General features: G+C 38.4%; 1 protein-coding gene across 3 annotated transcripts in view; it reads left to right on the forward strand.

Annotated features, from left to right (window-relative positions):
- INPP5A (inositol polyphosphate-5-phosphatase A) overlaps positions 1-25513 on the forward strand; it is a 238279-nt gene that overhangs the window by 190222 nt on the left and 22544 nt on the right. For all 3 annotated transcript variants that reach the window (XM_072039961.1, XM_027460798.3, XM_072039962.1), the window contains exons 10-12: positions 7934-8029; positions 8361-8435; positions 22337-22410. In XM_072039961.1, the coding sequence (XP_071896062.1) occupies positions 7934-8029; positions 8361-8435; positions 22337-22410 (245 nt within the window). The remainder of the gene's footprint in view (positions 1-7933; positions 8030-8360; positions 8436-22336; positions 22411-25513) is intronic.

Consider the following 25513-nt stretch of genomic DNA (forward strand, 5'->3'; position numbering starts at 1 on the left):
TTGCAGAGTACTTTTTGTGTTCCTGACGCATGCAGGTGACAAAGAACTCAGGGCAAATTATGAACCAATGTGTAGGTGCTCAGCTGAACTCAAACTTGTGGATCTCAGTCAGGAAAATAAGAGAATCCAAAAAGATGGAACCTGACCAGAAGGAATCAGGTAGAGGAAACTAGAAGCTAATTACCATGCAGGTGAATACATGTGATGGAAAAGAAGTTCTATCCTGATTTTTGCATTTCTAGAGATATACTTGACTGAAAAAGCAAAAGCAAAAGCAAATAAATAAAAAGAAAAATAATAAATAAATAAAGGTTCACTTAACACCAGTATTGAAAAAAATAGTTACAAAATGGGGGATGACTGTTACATTTGCAAAACTGTTCAGGACAGAGCACCACAAACTGTATAACGAAAGTTTCTTTTCCAGTTTGAAAAAATCAAGTGGTAGAAGATGCCATGGGGAAAAAATTAGGAGTGTGAGAAACTAGAATTTCTTAATCTTTCTCTTTGGACATATGTAGGTGAGCAAGTAGTAATCAAGGTCCTGTAATTGAAAAATATATATATATATTAAATTGGCATGTACAAAATAACAGCTGGCTGAATAAACTAGTTAATTTCAGACTAAAACACTGTTTAGGATAGTTACACAGCCAAAAATTAGGTAAATCAGATTTAAACATCAGAGGTTTATAAATTGAGCACAGTGTCTAAGTGGCTGAGTTGGATTATGCTGAGTATCTCATAAACAGGCTAAATTTTATTACGGCTAAACGTGTAACAAATGCCAAGAGGGATTTCATAGAATCATAGAATCATAGAATATCCTGAGTTGGAAGGGACCCTTAAGGATCATCAAGTCCAACTCTTGACACCGCACAGGTCTACCCAAAAGTTCAGACCATGTGACTAAGTGCACAGTCCAATCTCTTCTTAAATTCAGACAGGCTCGGTGCAGTGACCACTTCCCTGGGGAGCCTGTTCCAGTGTGCAACCACCCTCTCTGTGAAGAACTTCCTCCTGATGTCAAGCCTAAATTTCCCCTGCCTCAGCTTAACCCCGTTCCCGCGGGTCCTGTCGCTGGTGTTAATGGAGAAAAGGTCTCCTGCCTCTCGACACCCCCTTACGAGGAAGTTGTAGACTGCGATGAGGTCTCCCCTCAGCCTCCTCTTCTCCAGGCTGAACAGGCCCAGTGCCCTCAGCCGTTCCTCGTACGTCTTCCCCTCCAGGCCTTTCACCATCTTCATAGCCCTCCTCTGGACACTCTCCAACAGTTTCATGTCCTTTTTATACTGTGGTGCCCAGAACTGCACACAGTACTCGAGGTGAGGCCGCACCAGCGCAGAGTAGAGCGGGACAATCACCTCCCTCGACCTACTAGCGATGCCGTGCTTGATGCACCCCAGGACACGGTTGGCCCTCCTGGCTGCCAGGGCACACTGCTGGCTCATATTCAACTTGCTGTCTACCACGACCCCCAGATCCCTCTCTTCTAGGCTGCTCTCCAGCGTCTCATCGCCCAGTCTGTACGTGCAGCCATTTCTTTCAAGTGCCATCAGAAGCATACATTCCAGATGAACAAGACGCTAGTAGGCAGCTCTTACCAGCAATCTAGTAGTCATGTCACCAGGGACAGAGCTGTACTAGCATATTCTTTCCAAGAAAGTAAGGTTTGGCCTTTGACACTTTCTTCAGGATCTGTAATCTCAGAAAATCTTAGCAGCGTAGGCTTTTGAGCTTAATTCATATTCTTTTCCGATGAAGAGAATTAAGAGAGGTGTCGTTGCGACCAGCTGTTGGCACGGAGGAGAGCTGCAGGGGCAGGTCCAATGCCTCGGGGGACCGGTGGTCCCAGCCCTCCCACTGCTCGCTCCCACACCTCCCGCAGCAGCCTGGGGTCGCTTGGGGCTGTCAGTGGGCAGCAGAGCGCTGCTGGGACCCTGCCCCGCTGCCTCCCTTGCAAATGCAGATACAAGTCTTACCCTCTACTGTCAAAGGTAAGTTCATAAGAGCCAGGTATTGTTTTCATGAGTAATAAAGCAGTCAATGGCAAGAGCGCGTCACCCTGCAGAGCAGGCAGTTACATCTACAGCTGGACAGAGGTTGTGCATTAAACCGAGGTGTCTCAGTCTGTTCAGCATGGTGGTACTTTAAAAACAAATGGATCTGGTTTTGCATTGCCTAGTGTTACACTTTGATAACATTGTCATGAATGATCTAAGGTTTTGGACAAGAAAATGCACTTAATAATGAACTTCAGACAGCTAATTTGAAACTGAGCCCAAGGAAATGCAAGTTGTTCCCAGCAGGGATCATTTGTTTTAGGGACGGAGGAGAACTTTGGAAGCATGAAGGTAGGGTCTTAGTGCTGAGAATCTTTTGTCACAGACACTACCCAAAGAGGTATTTAAAACCAAAATACCCCTGTGCAAATCAACATAGGGGTCTGACAGTGGAGACCAGCATCCTATGGTAGGTCTTGAGCAGCTTCTGGGCCAAGCTTTCCCAGGTAGTAGAATTTGGGCTGCTGTAAATTGCCTTTGAAGTTAGAACAGTCCTGAAACGAGTACAAGCGGCAATGTGGTGTGATTTGCATTGACTTACCATCAGAGGATGTATCGTACACATGCTACATAAGAAACATACCAAGGAAAGATGGGAGTGGTGCAACAAGCCTTTGTTCTCCATCCCACCCAGCCCTCCACCATGCCTGCTCCCCTGGACATGAGCTCGCTCCTTGTCAAATATTCAAAAAGAATGTAATTTTTCATATCTATACTTAATGTCACATCTCATTAACACTTTTTCATATTTCTTCTTCATTCAGCTGATGTTTATCTCACTGCTGAGTTAAATTCCTGCTCCTGGAAGCTTATCAGTATAAAGAGCACAGATACTTCAAGATACTATTGCTATCTCTATGTAGTTAATGTTAACACGAGTTAAACTATAATCTAAGGGATATTTTTTTCATGGTTTTTTTTTTTTTTTAAAAAGTGTCTCCTGTTTCAGGTGGGTTTTTATCACCTTACACTGGGGAAATTAGCTCTGTGATTTTCCTAACTACTTGCAGCAGCTGTGTGGGTGAATACCACTGCACAGTTGTGAAAAATCAGCTAAAATGAGTTTGCATTTCAATGGCAGTTTAAAAAATATGGTGTTAGTTGTCCTGTAGCTAAATGCACATCTTTTACTGACTCAGGTACATCTAACTTCATTTTCTCACTTGCAAATTTTATTTCTCTTACACCATGTGATTTGGTGAATTTAATATTTGTACACTCCTAATACCCAGAAAAATATATCAACCCTTTCTAAAGTGAGGAGGAGCCCAAACAAGACAGATGTTCCTGTTATTCCCAAAGTAGCAAGTCTTTTACTTCGCTGATTGTTTCAAATACAATTTGCATCCAGTTAATAATAAAAAAGCATTTGATTATCCTAATTTAATAAGTGTCAGGTTGATTTTGTTTTTTGAGCATCATTTCAGAGGAAGTATTTCACTTTCGTAATTAGATGATACATGTTCCTCTGTCTTTTCCATCTTGCCAGAATGCACAGAGTATCTAACTGGAATAAAATTAAATATCTTAAATTTAATTGATTTGGTCACTCATGTGTTCAAGACTTTGTTTCAACCGCCTTATTTTACCAGTCTTCAGACTCTCTCATGTTCATTTTAGCAAGAAATACTTCTGCTTCAATCCATGTGGCTTACTAGAAATTGCAATTGCAATCAATGCTGAACTTTGTCATCATAAAGTAACAATATATTATTTTCTTTTTGTTTAGACTTCAAAGTAATAATAAGTTGTAAAAAGATTTTTCAAACCATTGGGAAAAATAATACACATCTCTAGATTCAGTAGACAAAGGCAACTGTAAAGTTTTAATCACTGTGTTCTTGGATGCCCTATTTTTTTTCAAAACAATTTTGTTGAGGTAATTGCAAGCATGCAATAGTTCAGCTCACACATGAAGAGGTGGACTCAAGTCTAAAGAATGCTCAGAAACTGGGTGTGCAGGATGAAAAAGCTGCAATTTTCAACAGAGCACTAACAGTAAACAGTAGCGTAGTTCACAGCAGTTCAGTGTCTCCATACATGTGCAATATAAAACACCATTATATAATATACGATGTATTACATAACATAACATTGTATGTGTATGTAATACAATTTTGTTTTAATACATTTTAAATATAAGTATGCAGAAATACAGTCTAAAACATTTTAATGTGTTGTGTATGTGGTGGAGCAGATCTGTTTTGAAGGCTGCATTTATCTTGTAAATTAGAGGGTTTTCAATATCTAAAGACTGCAGAGTTTAGAAGAAATTCTAGATTTGTCACTATCAATATCAAATACTTTCTACATAATACTACATTTTTATTATGTTCCAAGGCAATTAACAGAGGAGTTATTCCTGTGTTTTACAATTCACTACACATAAACTATTGTAAAGCATTATTAAAAAGATACTATGAAGTGTCTGCCTGCATGGACAGTACATGTGAAAACTGTAATAAGACATGTCTGTGTTTGCTAAGCAAAGGCTGAATGCTGAATTCTCTCTGAGCTCTGAATTCAGTTCTGCTGCAAACGTTTTAGCTAAATTTTGTTTTTAAAAAAAGTGTAAAAAAAAAGATAACTTAGGTAGAAGAGTTTTGACATCTAATTCCCGTATTCTAACTTTGCAAAAGAGTACTTTTGAGGGAGTACCTAAAAAGGAACAGTGTGTTTTCATAGCATTTTAATTTTCTTTACCAGCAACAAAAAATCCCTTCATAAGTAGACTTGTCTAAAAAGGCACATGTTCCCGAAAGTTTTCTGCTTGGGTGACTACGACTTTGTAGAAATTGAAAGGAGGAGGAAAAAAGGAATGCTCCAGCTTGTATAAGAAATGAACCTTTGCCCAATCACTTTTTGTCTGTGAATAAGGTAACTTTTTGTGCATGTGAAATTTGAAAGTAATAAGGTATGTGGGTCCTTTCTCTTTATTGGTTCTCAAGAGTCGATCGCGTTGTTTTTGTTGTTTTGTTTTTTTTTTTTTCTTTTAGAGCAGGCCTGAAGTTGTGAGATAAAGCAGCTCAGAAAAAAAAATGTTCTCAAGCAGATGCCTTTAAGAGACAGAAATCATGAATTTCTTGAATTGCAACCACTCCGGGGGTGGCTACAATGACTTTTTGACAGTGACAGTAACTCTGCCTTGTCTTTTCGAGCCCTTCTTTGGCCCATTCACTCTGGAAAGCTGCTTAAGCGCACTTAAGCGCATTAGCATTTGGATGCTAGGGGACCGTATTGACCCTCATTTGGAAAGTTTAAATGAGTGAAAGATGGAGCGATTTGTTAGGGCTTTAGAAACCAGCTTTAGAGAGCGGTGAGTTTTCCGCTTTGGTTTGTTCGGGTGCTTGTTCTAATCTGGTGCGCTTTTTAAAGGCGACCAGACTGATTTGTGACACATGAGCCCAAAGCGCTATTTTTTGGGGTTTGACCCGATTAGCTAATCTGTGCTTTGAATTTCAATAGTGGTATCGGAGGGAGTGCACATTGGGAATGGCTCACTTGTGGATTACCTCATCGGGAATTGCTTGCGGACGCAGATGGCAAAACGATAATTACGTGTAGAAACAGACAAAATGGGTCCAAAGCTAAACTGGATATGAGAGAGAAGCGATGAGGTCTGTCCTCGAAGCAAGGGACAGCAGCAGCATGCTCCCCAGCAGCTTGGTGTGCCTCTCCGCTGCCATCCCAGCCGCAGCAAGTCAAGCAAGCTATTGCCAGCACCTTCACTTTCTCCTCCAAAGCTATTCGGAAAACACCTCAAAATTCTGCTATGCAGATGAAGCTTTCAAAGAGCAGCCCACATCTGCGTTCATGTGACCAACACCTTGTCCTCCAGTGAAAGTTGTGACTCCACATGCACCCGTGGCCCTGTTTGGGCCTTGGTTGTGCCAGGTTTCTTAGGATAAAACTCGGAGGTAGATCTTTGTAATCTGTAGACGTGGTGCTGCTTGTTTGGGAAAGAAACAATCAAGAAAAAGCTGTAAGGCAAGGGCATAATCTCTTCAGTAAAATGGGGATTCGACACCTGTTCAGTTCACAGACATGAAGAAAAAGATGAGATTTTTATTTCGCTTTTACTGAATCACACTCAAGTTACTATCCTTTAGAAATGGAATTGCTCAGCTTTTCACTTTTTGTTTGTACTGTGGCAACACACAGAGCCCTTTATCAAGGGTCATTTTAATACCTTTTTGTCAAATGGAAAGAAAAAGTTTTTGGACAGATAATTCCCACTCTAGCACTGATAACCTCAGCTGAATTTTGGATTATTTGGAAGCAGGTGGACTTTTTTTAAAATACATGCTTCGCATCTCCTTCAAAAGAAATTCAGAATGGGAAATGAGAAGTAAGCTCTAATTTCATGATACTGTGCCTGATAGATACTGTACTTCTAATGATGAATCCCAATATGTGTTGTTATATTTTTGAAGGAAAGAAGGATGCGGTCAGATGTGAAATTCCCCATTACCAAAGGAAATACTTATTTTATAAGGGAATAATATCATACAAAATGACAAACTGTTTTCTGGTCATTAAGAAAAGGAAGAGAACACGCAGAGCAGGGAAATCACCTCTTTCCCCATTCTTAACTTAATTATATTCCTTGAGGAAGCTCTTTATTCAGATGGATATTCTTTACCAAATCTTATCCAAGGCTGTGCACAGATGCTATCCATCATAGGTGGTTAGACTAAATCGAGGAAAACTGAACAGCTTCCCATGTATGAGTGCCCATCTTGGCCATGTTCTCTCTGCCTTGGAGTAATAATAAGCTTTCCACAATGCCCCTTTTGGCCTTTTGCTTTGTGGCTTCCAGCAGCCCAGGCAGATGGGTTGGAGAAGCATCAAACACCATCCAGAAGGTTTGCCCATGTTGGATAACTGCAGAGCACCTTGTGAAACCTGCTACCCCACAGTGGAAACAGTCTGTCTGCATTATAAGCATTTATCATAGTTATCATAGTTATCATAGTTAAAGTTAGCTAAAAGTACAGGTTCAGTGTATCTAAAGTACGATTTTATGTTAAATACATGCTTAACCGCTTTGCTGAGGGCTTCAGACTTTCACCTCTTAAAATGTAGCAGAGCAAGCCCATTAAACAACAAGTTCTGTATTACTCTCTAGGTCAGCCTTCCTTACTGTTAAAACTGGACCACAACTAGGTTAATATCTAATGAATCACGGCCTGACTCTTCCTTTGAAATTCATACCTTGAGCCCATTGAGGTGTTGATTTATAATACATTTTAGACACCCAATCATCAAAATATCTAGTGATACGATGTTGTCTTTTATTTAAAAGAATGGTGTATGAGCAATTTGCTGTCAAGAATTAACTTTGAAACTTGATGTCAGATCATTAAGTAGTGCTAGGATTTTCAAATTATACTTGGGACACTAATTCACAAGGCAGAAGTTTTGGCAAATGAGTTACGCTGCAAGACTCTAGTGCCAAGGTACTTATCAGCTTTTTAAAATGTGTTACATAAATAAGCAGTGCTGTGGAGTCATTAGCTGTAGGAAGTGGCTTTTGTGAATGTTTACAATAATGTGTGATACAGTGTCAGACCTATGAAAGAACCTATGCACATGGTAATAAGTTAAATGAATATTTGCTTTATTTGATTGATACTTTCTTAATATCGTCTGTTTCTCTCCAAACAGTAATTCAGTGTATTATTTTAAATCCATCATGAGAGGAAGTCACTTAAATAAGCAATGCTTCATATTTTGACCTACAACAAATCATACTTTCAGATGTCATTGGATCAGCACTTGAAGACACAAAGATTGATCAAGTTCTATAAAATGTGGTCTCATCTTTTGTTTAAACCTGTTTCCCTTTCTTCCTTTGTGTTTTTTATTAGACACTATGTGCGAAGGCTACAATGCAGACTATCCGGGCAGCTGACACAAATGAAGTAGTCAAGCTAATATTTCGTGAATCTGATAATGACAGAAAGGTAAACAACTTAATGCCCTCTATACCTCCTGTGTAAATAGAAACTCTGTTTAACGTTCACTTTCTTTTCTACAAAGAATGAATATAGTTGTTTCAAACTGATGATTTAAAGGGAGGGGTGGGATATAGATTGTCACACCTAATGCGCAGTTAATTGGATTTTTCTAACTGATTGCCAGTCAACCAAATGGCCAAGCTGACGAGGAGCTTTAGACACTTAGAGACACGTAGTTTTAAAGGGCTGCATGTATCTAAAGGGGTTGCTTCCAAGAGCAGTGTATTAGATACCTGAATCCCAGAGCTTTGCTAACCTTTCTCCTCTATTTTTTTAGGTTATGCTACAATTAGAAAAGAAGCTTTTTGACTATTTTAATCAAGATGTTTTTAGAGATAACAATGGCACTGCGGTAAGTTCATTACTAAACACTGTTGAAGAAATAAGTTGGAAACTCTCATACAAACTGTGTTTTTATCATCCTTTTATCCTTATCAGTCCTCCTGTCTACAGAAAGAAAGGCTAATTCATCCAAGATGGCAACTGCTCCAACTTTGCTCCTTAATTATTTTGATTGCAGCTTCTTAATATCTTCATAACTTACCTTCTTTTTCATAGAAAAAATGTAAATTAAATGTATGTGACCTGGTCCACTCTGTCCTCTGTTTCTCATTTCTTCAAGCACACTTTCTTTACTCGTTCTTCTGTGCACTTCCTTAACTTAAAAAAAAAGCCTTTAATGCAAAACTGCTCTGAAAATATCTGTGTCTTCTGAGTATACAAAGAGTATACTCTTCAGAGTATACAAAGAATAATAGAAATATGTGAATAAATAAAATAGAAAGGTCAAACCCTTCATCAGGCTAGCACTGTTTGGGCAATCATATACAGTTTCATAAGCAGAGAAAGCAGAAAGGAACCACTAGCATTTTGATTTGTAACGAGGACTAGATTTTTTTTTGTGGAGAATGACTTTATATCTTCTTTTTTAAAAGTTATTTTATTTCAAAATATAGCCACTTCGTTTTGGAAAATCTCTGTATCATTACTTGCAGTTTTCTCAATTTCATTAAAGTTTCCTAAGAGTTTTGTATCTAAAAGAAAAACATGAAGCACCCATAATGAAAAAAAAAAAAAGTTAAGCACAGATGATAGATACCTACTGCATATGGGAGCCTTACTGAAGATTTCACTGACCTGACGCTCTGCTTATGGAAATTGGTCCAACTTCACTGATATCAGAACTAAGCTCCTTGTTTCAGATACAGGTCTGTATATGTATGCATAAACTAAAAGCATTCACATGTTCAATATTCTGAGCTATACAAGTAGGGCAGGCTATGCCAGACAAACAAAACCTTTAGAAAACTGTGTTCTATGGAAATTGTCAACACAAAAACTCTGTGTTGTACAGGCTGACAAGCTAGCCCGGTTTTCACATCTTTCCACATGGCACAGAATTTTATCTTCTTTCCTCACACCCAGAATAAAGAAGACATGGGATTCAGCTTCTGTGTCTCAGCTTCTTGGAGAGTCCTCCAACTCTAGTTTTTGCTGTAATCTCTACCAATTTCACAGTGTGCCTGCTCACAAAATCTATTGCTACTTACTGAATAGGGAGGGGATGTATGCTCCCTTATCTCTGTCTTCTCTTCTACCTACAGCATGTTCTCCTGCTGTTCATAGACAGCCAGGTTGTTTGGAGATCTGTCTGCAATGATCCAGGGCAAGGAGGATAACCAAAGCCCCTTTACTCACCCTCTCTGTTTATAAGTTAACTCACACCTAGAAGATTAATTCCATCAGAGAATCTGAGATCTCACTCATTTCTGAAGTCAGGAAAGTTGGATGAGTCAGATTCATGAGGAAAGTGAAGATGTTTCCTGTTTAAGCATTTGTTGATGTCCATCCCATTCATTGGGACTGCTTTTCTTACTTAAAGCACATCTTTCATATGTGGCATATACCCACCACAAGAAATATCTGTGAGGCAAGGTATCTCAAAAACACAGTTACTGTGAGATGTGTTTTTTGTTTTGTTTTGTTTTGTTTTTATTTAGAAGGTGAAAAAATCTTTGGGAAATACATAGCAATTGTTTTTTCATTGATGTTTTTCGGTTTGGGGGGCATTTAATACAGAGTAATAACACTAATCCCAATTCCAGTTCCTATAGGTAAATCATACGATTTTCCTCTACATCTATTGCTATTATATTTTAGCTTCTTTTGAAACAGCTCAAATATTTGTCATGTTGATTTTTTCCCCCAATACATTGTTGAAGCTGAGCAAAGCTATTCTTTTTGCTGCCATTTTACCACATCCCTAGTGGTATTTCAGATGACTGCTAGTTGGCTTTACATATGTGGACACAGTGTGCAAAAGCACAGGCAGATTCCCACTTAAGCACATTCCATCTCAAAATCAGCAGTCATTTCATTCATGCATCAAGAAGCAGGAAATCTTCCAGATCAAACATGGAAGGAAAAGATAAACGATATAATGAGCCATTGGAGATAATCTAATCTTCATGGTCTAGTTAAACACGCAGCACCATGATCACTAAAAACAAACTACCTATCTAAAAGGATAAATGTCTCTGTGCCGAATTCAACCCAAAAAATCCATCGCATCCTTCATCAACCACCGGTCTTGTACCAGCCTGACAGAAATTTAATTCAAGCTGGCTCCTGAAAATAATTATTGTATTTTAAGAGTAGTAATCATTGGTCGGGACATGATTGAATGTGTCCATGCCTATTGACTTTTTCTATGATTTATAGCTTTGTTTAGTCGATATTCCCATCGAAATTGTATAATTAATTATAAGTGGGGCTGTCAGGTCTGCAGGATGGAGTGCCCTGATGAGTATTTGGGAAGATTAAATTTTCCTTAGCTGTACCAATGCAAGGCTTGGGAATTTTCACAGCACTATGGCTGTTGGATAAAGATGTTTTCTGTGTGTTTAGCAACTGCTTTAGCTCAAAATCCATTGATTTTTTGAGTTTTTTTTTTTTTTATCAGTGTGATGTCTCTTCAGTAACAGTGGAATGTGTACTGATGTGACAAGACCTGACAAATATTTATTATCAACAGGCTACTTTATCATTGTCCATACACAGTTATTCCTTCTTTTTTACATTGTAATCAACAAAAAGAATCTTATAGATATAAGATATATTTATAGAAATAAGTATTTTTATGAAAAATCTGATGTAGATACAAATTATCTCTTTAACAGAAATTCAGTTTGAAACTCATGCAGTCATCTGTCAGGTCTAATTTTTCCAGACTTATCTGTACCTTATTCCAAATTTATCTTAGCAATTATCTGTATTTATCACTTTGAAGTGCAATAACCATTCTGTATCATTTTGTTTCGAGAAATAAACACCCAGATTTATTAAACTGTTTAGTGACAGAAAAAAAGAGAAAAGCTACTTGAAAGGAGCTGTAGCATAATGCAGAACCAGCTTGATACTTAATTTGTACGTTCAGAATTGTACATCAAGGTCGTAGTACCTCAGATGAACCAGAGCATAACTCTAGTAACTACTACAGAACTACCGTGTCTAGATGCTATGGAGAAGGGAGTTACAGAATGGCAATCGAAATGCAAAAAGTGGGACGAAAGGAGGTACAACATGCAGCGTTTCACCTTAGTGTCACAACAATTACAGTTGAAGGAGTTGCTTTTGAGTTAAAAAAAGCTTAACACTTGTGACTTTGACAGTAGCAGACAGCCAAGCTGTGCTGTACAGCATTGTTTGTGTTCTGCTCCGGAGACTTCCTGTGAATGGTGGGCAAAGAAATGAGGCATTTCTAATCTGAGCTGGCTTCTTGCACCTTTCAAGAGGCGGAAGTCTCCAGCTGGTAACTCTGACCACATCCTAGCCACAGCGCTTCTGTGCCCTGTTCCTCATCCACACAAAGAGCATGTGGTGCTCATGCACGAGGGAGAATGTGGGGGATGCCTAAGCCTTCTTATCTGGCATCCTGAGTGGATCTGCAGTGCTGTCCACTATCCCTGACCTTACGCTGACTCCCCAATACGTCATTCACACAAAACTTGGATGTAGCTTTGGATTTGCCAGCTCTTAATTGAGTAAAATTATCATGCCAGTGGTTTCAGGAGAGTAGCATTGTGCAGGGAATTCATGAATAAATCTACACTTTTACAGCATTTTTTTCATATTCCTTAATCGTTTGTGATGAATCAGGCTATAACTGCTTTTTGGTTTGTTTGTTTGTTTGTTTGTTTGTTTGTTTTAAATCTTCTATTTGGGAGTTCAGCCTTAATTTTAAAATACTCAAAAGAGATAGAAGGCAGAGATAATAATTTAATGGAAAAAAATGATCATGTTATTGATTTATGCAAAAGAAGCACGAGGTAAATGCTATTTCTTCAGTAGTCAGTTAAATAAATATAGAAGAAGACCTTAAAAACTCTTTATGACTACAGAAGAATGATTAAATCATTAGGAATCATTTTATAATCTTTAACCACAGACAGAAATGAGAAATGGGTCATACATTCATATATTTCATATTAAACATATTAAGGAATCAATCCAGATGGAAACTAATGTATTGTCCTTAAGATTTTGACCATTACTGTGTAATGAAAGTAGTCCGTGTATTAATTTTCTTAAGAGTTAGACGTGATGTTATTTCCACTAAAATCATAATCTGTTTTGTCTGTTGATGTTCATGGAAACTGGTGACTAATTACATATCTCTGCTTATGCTGGCCTTCCCTGCTTCCTGCTTGTTCCTGAGCAGGTGGCCCGTCCTATGCTGCTGGCTTCAGCTCTCACAGAGACACTTACCCTGACAGTCCTTTTTGTCAGCTGCTCCCCCTGCCTCTCTTACTTGGAGGTAGAAGTTAGGCTGAGGGTGCCAGCTGTCCAGTTACTCCTGGGTAATCAGATAGTTCAGAGGACACTGTTGCATTATCACACACTGTCAGCATTAATTCCAAAACAGATGCAAGATAGTTATGCAGGAAAGCACAGCCTATATATACCACAAAATGGAAGTGGTTCTATTTATTACCTTGTTATTACAATGAAAAAAATAAAAAAATAAAAAAGAGAGCTTCATGTTACCAGTGGTCAAATATCTTTTAGTCATCTTTATATTGCAGAGAGCAAACAGTAAATTTCTACAGTGAACACTGTCTTTATTCAATGTCTATGTTATGAGCAACAAAATCAGTCTTTGAGGGTAGATTCCCTTTATTCTGTGTGTCTGTTTAGATTTGACAGATAGGATACAATATGAGAAGAAAATTGTAACGTCATATAAAAATGGGTTGAATTATAAAGGTCTTGTTCTCCCTATGCCAAGTAATGATTAAAAGGGATCTGTTATTATACTAATTAACCTAGAGGTGTTTCTACAAACAGTTGAGGCAAACATACTTTTAAATGATGAGTAACTTGATTGTGTTTTTTATTTTAATATTCCTGGGAAACCCTGAAAGGATCAAGAAGAAAGGGTTAGTCCATCAGGGACCTTTATTAAGCTTTTTGTGAGAATACGTGCACTCATGAAGGTTAAGGATCTGGCATCACTGAAAATGTATTAATCAACAGACAAGATATAGCACAATGCACTCTTCCCAATGGCCTTGGCTCTGACCCTTTTAAAGATAATGGGAATACTGTCCACTAAGAACTAGATTAGGACGATCAAGTGCATTTCATCAGGGTTTGACTTGAACCATGATCCCAGAGGTGAAAAGGCAGAGGTTTATCCACTGAGCCAACCAGCCCCTGTCCAGATAAAATCCTGAATATGATGTATAAGGGCAAATTAGGATGAAGGAAGGAAATTGATTGCCTAGAGTCATTGTTACCTAGGACTGGTCATAAGAAAATCCCATGCATCCTGAAACTGCCTCTTTTATTTAAGGTGGTCATCTGAGATGCCTGATTTTCATAAAGATGCAGGTAGGAAAATGGTTTTATACTCTCCTCCTTTACTCATGAAAAGGTATTCCCATGCTTGGAATTGCATTTGCTTATGCATATTAGTGTTAGTGTTTAGTTGACATGCCATTGGATACACTGCAGAATGAGTAATGACAGATCTGGAATATTACCAGTAAATTCTTCGTACTAACAAACATTAGTGTACAGCTAGCGTGCAGGGAGGAGTCAAACTGGATGTGCTGGGTTAGCTGTTCACTGCCAAATTTCTGGTCCAGGTAAATGAATTATTTTGCTGTAGAACTTGCCCATATTACAAAGGTAGAAATCATATTTCATGACTCTTTGTCCTCTTGTCCTGTCCTACACAGCTAAAGCAAGTCCAAAGGCTAATTCAGGTGTACTATATGTATTTTTTTAGCCATTGGTTCTTGTTTAAGTATTGTCTAAAGAGCAAGTTCAAATCTGTATTGGCGCTCTGTAATCTAGCCTGTGGTCAGCATGATCTGCTAACAGGGTTTGGCCTAAGGGCACTCCTTTTAACCTTTATGGGATCTAAGAGGATATCCAGAGAGGCATTGTTTGCATTTGTATTATGGTCCTCAAGAGTTTATGGAGCTCACTGTCATCCCTTACAGGTAATACTTGCACATATAGAAAAGCATCCTACCTGGGCTTTCACATCTTGCCTGAAGTCTTTGGCAATCCAAATAAATATAGAAAGGTACTTATTATTTTTTACTCCGGGTCTCTGCAACAGCCAAATCCTTTTGCATTTTCCAGGCATGCCTGATAACCTCATTGTAGTTTTACATGAGATGTAAGACTGAAGGATACTTCTGTACAAAAAGTACGGTTGGAGGTGAGAGCAGGATGTCAGTCGCAAGGAAGCAGACATGAGTTCACACCCTGCTGCCCCTCCCTGGGCAGCCCTGCCAGCAGGCTCTGGCAGCTCCAGAGATGTAAGGGTATGAATTTGAATCCCCTCTGGGAAAGAAGCCCTGCAAACGCAGGTGTCTGGAAGTCTTGGGTGATGTTTCAGGGTGCCCTGTTGCCCGCAGGGGCAGCAGGGCCGCTGACCCCGCAGCAGGACTCCAGTCACACCAGCACCTCTGAGGTCCAGCCCGTCCCCAGGACCCGCAGGTCAGCCCACCCTGCCGGGGGCCTGGCTCAGGGGGTTCAGCCTCAGTGCGAGTTTTGCCCAGCTGAGAAGCGAGGGTCTTAGTCTGTACTCAGAAAAGGTTTTTAATCATTCTGCAATACTAAGGCTGTGTTGTACATGTTTTTATGCTTTTGTGAAATTGCAGTTGCAGACTGGCAGCACAACACATGCCACTATTAACTGCCTGATGGTACAAATTCATGTTACGTTTCACAGTAAGAGATGTAAAATTTAACAAAGTAATACACTAGATCTGTCACATTTGCAAGCAGGATACCCCTAATTAAAATCTTTTATTGTTAAAGGTGGCAACAACCCAGTCTTTCTTGCCATTTTGAAGGAGGCATATGTTACAAGCTGTTGTTCAGCTTATGAATTACAATAATGTTCAAGTGTCTGTTTCTGTAAACTTTTGAAAAAAGGCAATTTGCATAAATGCAGTTTTGCAGAGTTACTTTTTTTAAATCAGTGCAAGCACAGGAATCCCAGGAGAGGGAGTGACAAAAGCCACTTTTTGCTATTAGAAGATAAATGGAGTGCATGCGGACTTTCCCCGGGTGGTAAAGAACCTGAGAACTGATGCTCGCCAGGAGCCCTGGCTGCTCTCACCTTGCATTGGTATCCAAAGGATCACCCAGTACTGGCTGGGGCACAGGATGATGGAGCTGTAGTCACGGTGTTTGAAAGCAGTGAAAATATGTGCAGCGTTTCTGATGCTTGGGCTCTTCCTTGGGCATTGTGGAGCTGAGGGGCAGAATGCGATTTGCTTCTGCAGAGCAGTTTTGGTGAAGAGCTCTGGGGATGTCAGCGGCCCTTTTGGGGATATATAAATGGGGATAACTGCTGCTGCGTGGTGAGAGTTTGTGCTCAACCCTGCTGAGTGTTTTTAACTTCTTAACTAGGTTTAGTCTTTGCATGTGGTTAACTGTAGTCTCCTTGCTGAGAACTAATTACCTGAATAATACAACAGGATTCTGAGTTAGTTTTCTTAAAACAAAAAAATATCCCAGAATGAGATCTGGACTCTGCTGCATGTTACTGAGCAGAGGGATGACTGAGCACTGGGGAACTGCTAGCAGGGTGTTGAACTTCAAAGCTTATCCATGCTAGTGGTTTCAGTGTGAAGTCAATGTACTTGGATTCAGAGGGTCCAGACAGGACAATTAAGAAAAACAGGATAATATGCAGAATGCTAGCATGTGATATTTGGACAGGGGCCACAAACTCTGCTGGAAAATTTAAGGTATATGTAATTAGAGAAGTTTGAAGGAGCTGTTTTATCCAAATCAGTGTTGATGTGTGTGTGTATTACGGGACCAACAAGGTACTAAATGTCTTACAGAATGAAAAATGCTGCTTTACATGAACTTCTGGAACTGCTTGTTTTAGGCCCTTTTTTGCTAGCTGAAAACACGGAGTCTCAAGCACATTCCGCTGCAACTCTGCCCTACCCAACAACTGAACACGTCACCGCTTTGCAAATCAATCACCGAAATCAAAATCACCACTGCTGTCCCACAGCTGCTCTCACAGTGTTTCTCCACCAGGAAAGGACGGGTGCCCGTGTGGTGCTCAGGACTCCGGCTATGTGAGCACAGCCCTCTGCCTGGACCCTGCAGCGCAAATCAGGCTAGGGGAGCAAGAGGAATGTGCAAATGGGAAACTCGAAAAGGAAAAGGGAGCTGTAATGAGGCAGAGCCAGTATCAGTCTCCAGTAATTTCTCTAATAATCAATAGATTTCAAGAGAAACTATGGTTCTTTCTAAACATTTCAAGCAACCTAAATATTTCTGTAACAAAAATACTATTTTAAAATACATTTTCCAGTCCAGTTGTCAGAAAAAGTTGGGATACTTGCTTGAAAATACACATATCCTTTAAAGTACCAGAATGTCTCCTGAGAGAGACAGATATATCGTCAAAACAAGAACAAAACATTTTTCTGAGTGAACTTCCAGTGAAATAAACAGTTTTCTGATTTAGTACAGGCACAGGGAGCCTTTGGCACCACATGTGCCTAACTCTTCTAATGCTAAGAAAAGTATATTTGATGCAGTTTTTCTGTGTGCCATATATCCACATTCATGTGCAGTTGATGATTTGACAGCACTGCCATTCAGGATGTACAGACAGATTCTCAGAAATGTGCAGAAATGCAATGAAATACAAAAGTAGTGTTAAGTGGTGTGTTTATATTATATATATATATATATATTTTTTTTTTTTTTTTTGCTATGAAACCTGATTTTCAAGAATGGCTCTATGAGAAAAAGAAAATTAAGATTCAAAATAGATAGTAATGGATAATTTTACTAAGTCAAAGCTAGAAAAAACAGTAGCTTTAAATAATGCCAGAGCAGAGTTATGTGTAATGTTTTCACAGAAAGATGATCGGGATCAGTATATCCAGACCTTTATTTGAAGTCAGTAGACTGCTGAATCAGTTTCTTTATTTTTTTCTCAGCCAGAAAGCTGGATTAGATTGCTATATTTCCAAAGTCTTTTGAAAAAAGTGCATGCCATACAAGTCTGACAAAGGGGTTTACAGTGACCACTGTCCATGTATTTTAATTCACTAAGGTCATTTCTGTATGCTTATCTACTTTTTTTTGGTCTGAAACTTCATTTCCCTTTCACAGCTGCGAATTCTCTGGTGGGCACTGGAGATGGATTTGATAAATGCTGCTAATATCACCTTCTGATCTAACAATGCTCTGACTTTGGTCTGTAGGTCTTGATGAGTAATTGCCGTTGTTCTACTCCAATGACTGAATTAAGTTGCCCCGTTTAAAGGGTTCATACTTGTGTGATTTTAGCCAAGGTGGCCTACCAAGCATACCAATGGACATTGACCTTTTCAGAGTGCCTTGTTGTTTTAAACTGAAGCAAGCAAAACTACCTTGATTTCTACAACTGGCTAAACTCTGTTACAGTCCTTTGTTTTCTATCGAGCTAAACAATACGCACATTTAGTGTTCCAGATAAATGTTATCTTTGGCCAGAATGCCCACTGCTTTCTATATACAGCCCCAGCAGCTACAAGGACAGTGGGCTGAGCTCAGTTCCAGCCCTGGGGTGATGGAGTTCACTGGAATATCCGTAGGAAATATTGCGGTGTTGAGCCATCAGTCCAGTCTCACCCACTGGCACACAGGTTCTGCAGACTGTGCCTGTGCAGGACAGAAAAACAACAGTTCTGATAATTCCCTTGGGAGGTGATGGGCACTGCAGCTGATACAGGCAACAGACATAAAGGTTTTTAATTCTACTCTTATTAAATAGGGAATATCCTTTAATGCAAATGCAATCATTCCTTAATTCTGTGCAAAGAACGTCATTGATATCAAGTTGATTCCCATGTAGGTCAATAGGAGCTTGAGTATGCAAACTAATTGAAGTATTTAGCTCATGAAATTTATGAAACAAAAATATATAACTTCAGACTGTGAAATCCCATTGATAGATTTAACCTGTTTTTTAAAACAATATTCTTCCCTATGATTTTTTTTTGTCACAGTCACAGGCCAGTGGATATGTGTGTGCATTCTTAATCATGCTGCATCTGTATTCCCCGAGGTGTATCGTCTCTTTGTCTCACAGAGTATCAACTAACTATAGTTGTATTACTCACATGTATGGATGGCATTTTCATTTGGAAGATGTTAATCAAATGTTCATGTTGGGCTGGTAGCTGGATATTGTAAACAAAATACCTTGACAGAATATCAGCAACTCAATGGTTAGAGCAGGTAAAACAGCCCTTACATAATCCTTCAAATATTTTATGTATGAATACATAGGTGAAATTAAGTTTGGGGAAAAAAAAAAAAAGTCTTCTGACCTGCTTGTGACAAATAGTTCTAGAATTAGCTTCCAGACACAGCATTTTAAAATCTCTGCAATTGTTCAAATTACCCCACAACATCACGTAACGCCATAAAGGTTAGCTTCTTAAAGATGACCATGTAATGAGTAAGTTAATTGGAACAATATATTGATTTTTAGGCTTTAAACTGTTTTTTTTTTTTTTTTTTGTCATTTCCAAGTCATTCAGAGTGAACAGACATATTCATGTTTACTGTTATGGCAATGATATTCACAATGCTGTTTAATGTACCATATGTAAGTAAGTGAGAAATTTGTGCTGAAAATATCCATGAATAGGTTTTTTTAAAATACGGTGCATATGCTTTAAAAATAAAGACATTGTCCTGTAATATTTTGACTGCTTTTCTGTATCAGGTGGCGTACATTAATTTTCATTAATTATCTGTACTGCTAAGGAGCACCAGACACCCATGTACCTGCCATAAAGCAAATGTAATGAACTGGTGCCTGTGTCAAGTCTCTTTCCTTCTCTTCAAGTTGAATTGAAGGAAAGTAGCATCTATAATTGTGATAAGACCTCAGTTTTCTTCACCAGTAATCTTGCGTTTTGAGATTGCATGAGAACCAAAGTGCTTTTAAGACAAATATCAAAAAGAAAGTAGTGGTTAGAGCATGCTCTTCTACTGAAAAATTAACTTGAGTTTTCTCAAAATGCACAATTCAAATTTTCATCATTTCTTGCCCTCATGTCTCCCACTATCTGAAGCTGAATCAGGTAAATAAAGAAAAGCTCTTAGGTGGGTTCACACTACACCATCCTGAACACATGAAGGATTTGCCATTTCACTTCATGAGAATGAGCAGATGTCCCTTTGTGTGGTTTGTGGACACATTTGTGCAGGTCACAGCTATTGTAACTTAATCACTTAATATCTAGGAAAAAATGCTTTGTTGAATTTAAATAATTATTAAAATATAGCAAGGCATAAAAATATGTGCAAATAATCCGCTCTGGTTAAAATATTTAACTGTTTTACATATGAGAATGCATTGTCAACAAAGAACATTCCCTATGTATCTGTTCTAGGCACCTACTTGGGCTTAGACATTCAGCTAGGTCATCATGAGGTTTTGGCTTTATCATTATTAGTTTAATGATGTCCATTTACCTGGGAAAACTTGGAGAACAGATAGAGTCCAGCACATAATACAGTCTTGTTCCTATTATCAGTCCTCTGTCACCAGTGTCAGCATCTGCATAGCACAGACAACTAAACAAGCAACTGCAGCAAATAAAAATATCAGAGAAACTTCTTTGAATGATAATGCATGTCTGAATACTTAGTCCTCCAAATGCTGGCTTTCATTTAGTTTGCAAATATCATTATAGCAATAACAATCTGAATGTATAAAATTTTGAAAGTGTGAATTGGTGTGAGAGGACAATGGTTCTATTTAACCTCTCTACCCTTGGAATGCTCATGAGTAATTTATACCATTGTGTTCTATGGAGCATTGTTCTTTTATTCAGTTCTTGCAGTTTTGCTCTTCAGAAATAGCCCTGTTTTTCCCACTGCCTTCACTTTTGTGCTCCGATATTTTTTACTTGGAAAGAACAGGGGAAAAAAGTATTTGTATTGTATTAATATGTAAGTATTTCAAATAAACATTTTTACTGGGGATAGTAAATCTTTTTTCCTTTGATAGATTCATTTTGGACAGATAATTAAACAAGTGGGAACATGTGGAACAGAAAAGTGACATTTGTTTTCATAGCTAACTTGTATTTATATGTAGTGGCTACACATCTATCTGTACATACTTAAATAAAGGATCACAGTCTAGAAACATGCATGATGAATCATTTTTTCCTGAAGTGTGTTGATATTACTTCATAGGAGCAGGATGAACTGTCCCAACATTTTTAGGATTGAGCATATTATTAGATAGATAGATAGATACATGAGATGCAAGTTCCTGCACAGACATCTATAAGCATTTATCCAAACATCTTGATTAGCAGGAGGTTTGAACAGGTGTTAAAATATGCAAAAATTAACTGCAATTATTTGTATTGTTACATCTTTACTAGCATACCATCTCAAAGTTTGGTGTCAGTTTGGCATCCTGAAATAGGGAAAGCTACCCGTTATTTTGCATCTGTGCATAGAAGTACATACACAGCAACACGGCAACTAGAAGCCGGGTGGGCCTTGGAGAGGTAGCTAATCAGCAGTGCAGGTGGTTCAGGTAGCTGCCTTTCACACAGATAATTAATGTGTACAAGTAGCTGCTAATTGCACATTTCAGGAATGATTTATGAGGTGGCAGAGGAGAAAGAGGGACACAATCTAATTTCTTTGGGAACCTCTGCCATTCATACAATGGTATCAGCACAGCTGTGAGATGGGACATGATTAATGAACAGTGGGCAAACACACCACCATCATACAGGATACTGTTTTGATGACATGCTTGTCAAAATAGAAAGTGGCACTCAGAACGACAGCCAGTAACAGAGTAGATTATGAGCTTTTTGGTTTTTACCTCACTAATTCACTTGGACGTCAGACTTAACACCAGCCGTGGTTTTAAAATAAGGTTTTGTGTCCATCAGAACAGTTGTTGGTTTAGCATGGACTATTATTATTGACTTGTTATGAGCAGGTTTGTGTTCATAAACAAAGCCTAGAGACATTTATTTCCTCTGTCATGGTCAAGGGAAAACAAATTTGGCAAGAAGTAATATTTATACAAGACATCAAATCTAGACTTATGAATACCTCTGTGAAATACCTTCTTCCAGTACTGCATCTTGGCTGCTGCCTGGGAACACATTTTACCTATTGTCACATTTCCCTTTTTCTGCTATCTGACATGCACCGCCCAAAATAGGTGTACAAAAATGCTGCTTGTCTTTGCTTAGGAAGAGTGATTTGCACATCCTTGTGTTTATTGTACCTTCTTATCTGAGCTAAAGATAATATAAAGTAATATGATACTTTTGCTGGTGTTTTTATGGGTTGATTAACATATCAGTTTGCTGTACTCTTTTAATGCTAGCCTGGTTTATCTCTGAAAAGGTTGCTAATAAAATTTAAAAAAATTTTGCCATCTTGAAATAGTAAGTGTACATAAAGGTCACTGATGTAAAGAGCCAACGTTACATGTTTCACTGAGATGAAAAGGAACATTTTGTACACTTTCCTCAATGAACTGTTTATATATCAGAATAGTATTGAGTGTTTTGCATTGTTTTAAAAACTATTATAAGGGGATATAGCTCAAGCTGTTTAATCAAGTCTGTTTATTTCATTTTTCAAAATGTAGTGGGTTTAGATTGCTTCAGTTCAACATTAAAGAGTGAATATATTTATTTCTATCTTTTATAGCTTTTAGAATTTGACAGAGAGCTGTCAGTCTTTAAAGACAGATTGTATGAACTGGACATCTCATTTCCTCCCAGGTAAGATTCATATATAATCCATTTATTTAGCTAGTGAGATAGCTAAAGCATAACTGTTACTAGCGCAGCAGGTAAAATGTGAGTGTTTCTATACATATTGTAGAAATCATAATGATCTTCATTCCCTTCACAAATGTTTACAGTCTTCTTACATCCCCTCAATTACTACATAAATTGTGCTCAATAGCTCATTGTTTGGATTGCACTGATGCTGTATTTTATAGCTGCATTTGAAATAAATATGACATGCTTCTATGCTAAGAGATGCATAGCTACTGTAAAGCATTAAAGCCAGATAACCTATTAAAATACTTGATTGTAACCATTAGGACAATCTATACCTACAGCTGTTGAAAACTGGCGAGCAAATGGGACTCAATGGAAATAGACTTGAAGTGGAGGTGAAAGGCTTAATGCCTTTGCTCAAGGTGGGCTCCAAAGGGAGCAGCAAGAAAGAGTACAGGAACTTAGATTCTGTTTTTTCAGTTTCAGTAAGCATGTTATATATAACTAAGTAGACTATTAACTATATAGACTATATAGACTAGACATTTTCGCTTTTTTAATATGCATGCATGATTTTAATCTGTTGTATTCCCTAGATGAATTTTAGCCATGAATATATAAGTATTGTTATAAAATAAAACCAAGACTTTTGCAAATGGCAGTCCTGTTTAGGGGAAATATATGGAAAATACTATACATTTGAATATGTGTGTAGACCCTTTCCAAGAGTAAAGAATTCAAGTCTCACAATTGTTTTTAAGGGAAAGAAAAAGTGAAAGCTATAGTAAAGTTACAAGAAAGTTAGAGTAAAGTTACAAGAAATCATTGTAGGGGTAAATGTAGGAAACTATTTTTTTATATATTTAATACTATATTCTTGAATATTGCTATTTTGTCCTTTAGGAACAGACAGAAAGGTGTGATGTTTTGGCATACAACAGGAAAAAATTTGGAAAGCTTGCCTATTTGTTATCATAATCTCATTACTTCTCACCAGCCATCTGCGATACTGATTATATTGATCCCTTGGGGCAATGGAAGTATGCATGGAGAGGTTACCAGTGCTCTAAATTGTTCTTATTGATTGAGTATGATAACAGAAGACCAGCAGTGTGTACATCTCTGAGTGTATTTCATTAGTTGTGTACCTGTTGGGGGTAAAAGGAGGTGAGGGAAAATAGATTATTTTTTTTAACCAGAGATACTTTTCCACTGGATTTCACCAACTTAGTCCTTTTTCTAAAAGGAAGGTTAATTCCCTTAGTTTTCAGTGGAAACTTCTATTTAAGATCAGTTTCTCTAATGATATCTGATAAAACAAACACATTTTCTCAGTCTATGTAAGTGACTGCATCCTCAGTTGTAGGAAGTCCCGAATTAAGTTTTTGGCCTACAACAGCAAATTGCATGGCACACGTTGTATGTAAACAGCCTGGCTGGGCAAGATTGAGAACACTGCTTATTTTTAAAGCTCTCTATCATTTGTGCTTGCTTTTGCTACTTTCTGTCCTGTTTTGTGGGAGGGGATTTTGAGGGGGAGGGAAGAAGTTTGTGTTGTTGTTGTTGTTGTTGTTTTTCTTACTTAAAGCTTTACCAACCTTGGGTTTAGGTTTTCTGCCTGAGAATGAAAATTCTTGGGAAAAAGTCAAACAAAACTGTGCATCTATTTGCAAGCAAAGTGCAAGTCCAAGGACACCTTCCAGCCACAACCACATTTGGCAAAAATACCTTGTTGCTTGAATGGTTTGCAGATTCTTCAGACCTTTCTGCTAATACAGTTGTGTGTCATTATGCTGTAGATCAAAGATCAGACGTTTGGTGTGAGTAGTCTTTCTAGCTAAGTTATACTTTTAAACTCTGTGAAATGATGTGAACCTTTAGCCTAGCTTTGAAAAATGTATGTTCACAGATTACGTCAAAATCTCATTAGATATTTATTTTTTTAGTGGCTAGGTTTCTTGCAAATAAAATGAACACTTCTTCCCTTTACATCCAGTTGGAGCAAGGGGCAGGGGGAAATATTCAAGAATAAAATGCAGACAAAACAAAAGCTGGAACCAAAACTGTTCCTACACATGCCTGTGCAGGAGCAACCTGGTAGGCATGCAGGAAAAGGCATAACTCAGACTTGGGAAGGTGAGCCTGGAGCCAGTGCTGGGTCTCCAAGTAAGGAGGCCAAGATTTGCACAAGAAGCTGGAAGAGGAAAGCTTTAGCAAGTTAATTGATAAGAGACTAAGGCAATGAGCCAATGCTGCTGAGAAGGGAGGACTGTGCGAGTATGATCTGGAGCACTGAGGGAAAGTGATGGAAAGCTCTAGGAAGAGTGAGATGGCCACAGGAACATGACAGAGAGTTGGTCTTGCCTTTCTCACAAAGGGTAACTAGGAAAAAGGTTTTCTGTGTCCCTTTCTAGCACTGATCCACAGAGTGATCAACTGCTCCTGTCAGATGACAGGTGCCAGAGTACATAGGAACCCCCATCAGGTAAGGTAGCACCATTTCTCATTGAAATACAGCTGGAATGGAGCTTGGAAGGGGCATAATATAAGACTATGTGAAGAAATCTTGGGAGAAAATGGAAGATGTTTGTGAAAAGTTAAAACAGGAGTAAATAAGAGGGCTGCAAGAGCTGCACATGAGAACTACTGGTGTTGCTATAGTACAAGCAGTGAGCATCAGGATGGTTGAGGGAGAGGACTAAATTAATGGGAGGGAGAGGAACTAAATTAAAACGTAAGTCAGATGCATTTATTCTCTCCACAGCCTCTGTATCTGAATACCTTGACACAGAGCATTAACATCCAAATGATGTATTTTGATCCCATTAGCATTTTAAGCTACTGTATCTACAGTATGAGGCTGTTATTATCTTATTTTAAAATATTAAATAAAGCATTACACCAGAAATGAAGCTCTGGTTTAAAAAAAAAAAAAAAAAAGCTAGACCAGATGAAAATGTTGCATCCTGGAAGTCCTTGTGGTTGTCCAGACTGTGGATGGAACCCAGATTTTGATGTTTTCTAATCAGTGTAATGAGTGAAATTAAAGTACCCTACAATATGAGCTGTGTCTCCTCCTCCCTCCTTCCCGCATGCT

This window comes from Anas platyrhynchos, chromosome 6 (assembly GCF_047663525.1).
Source record: "Anas platyrhynchos isolate ZD024472 breed Pekin duck chromosome 6, IASCAAS_PekinDuck_T2T, whole genome shotgun sequence".
NCBI classification, from domain to species: Eukaryota; Metazoa; Chordata; class Aves; order Anseriformes; family Anatidae; genus Anas; species Anas platyrhynchos.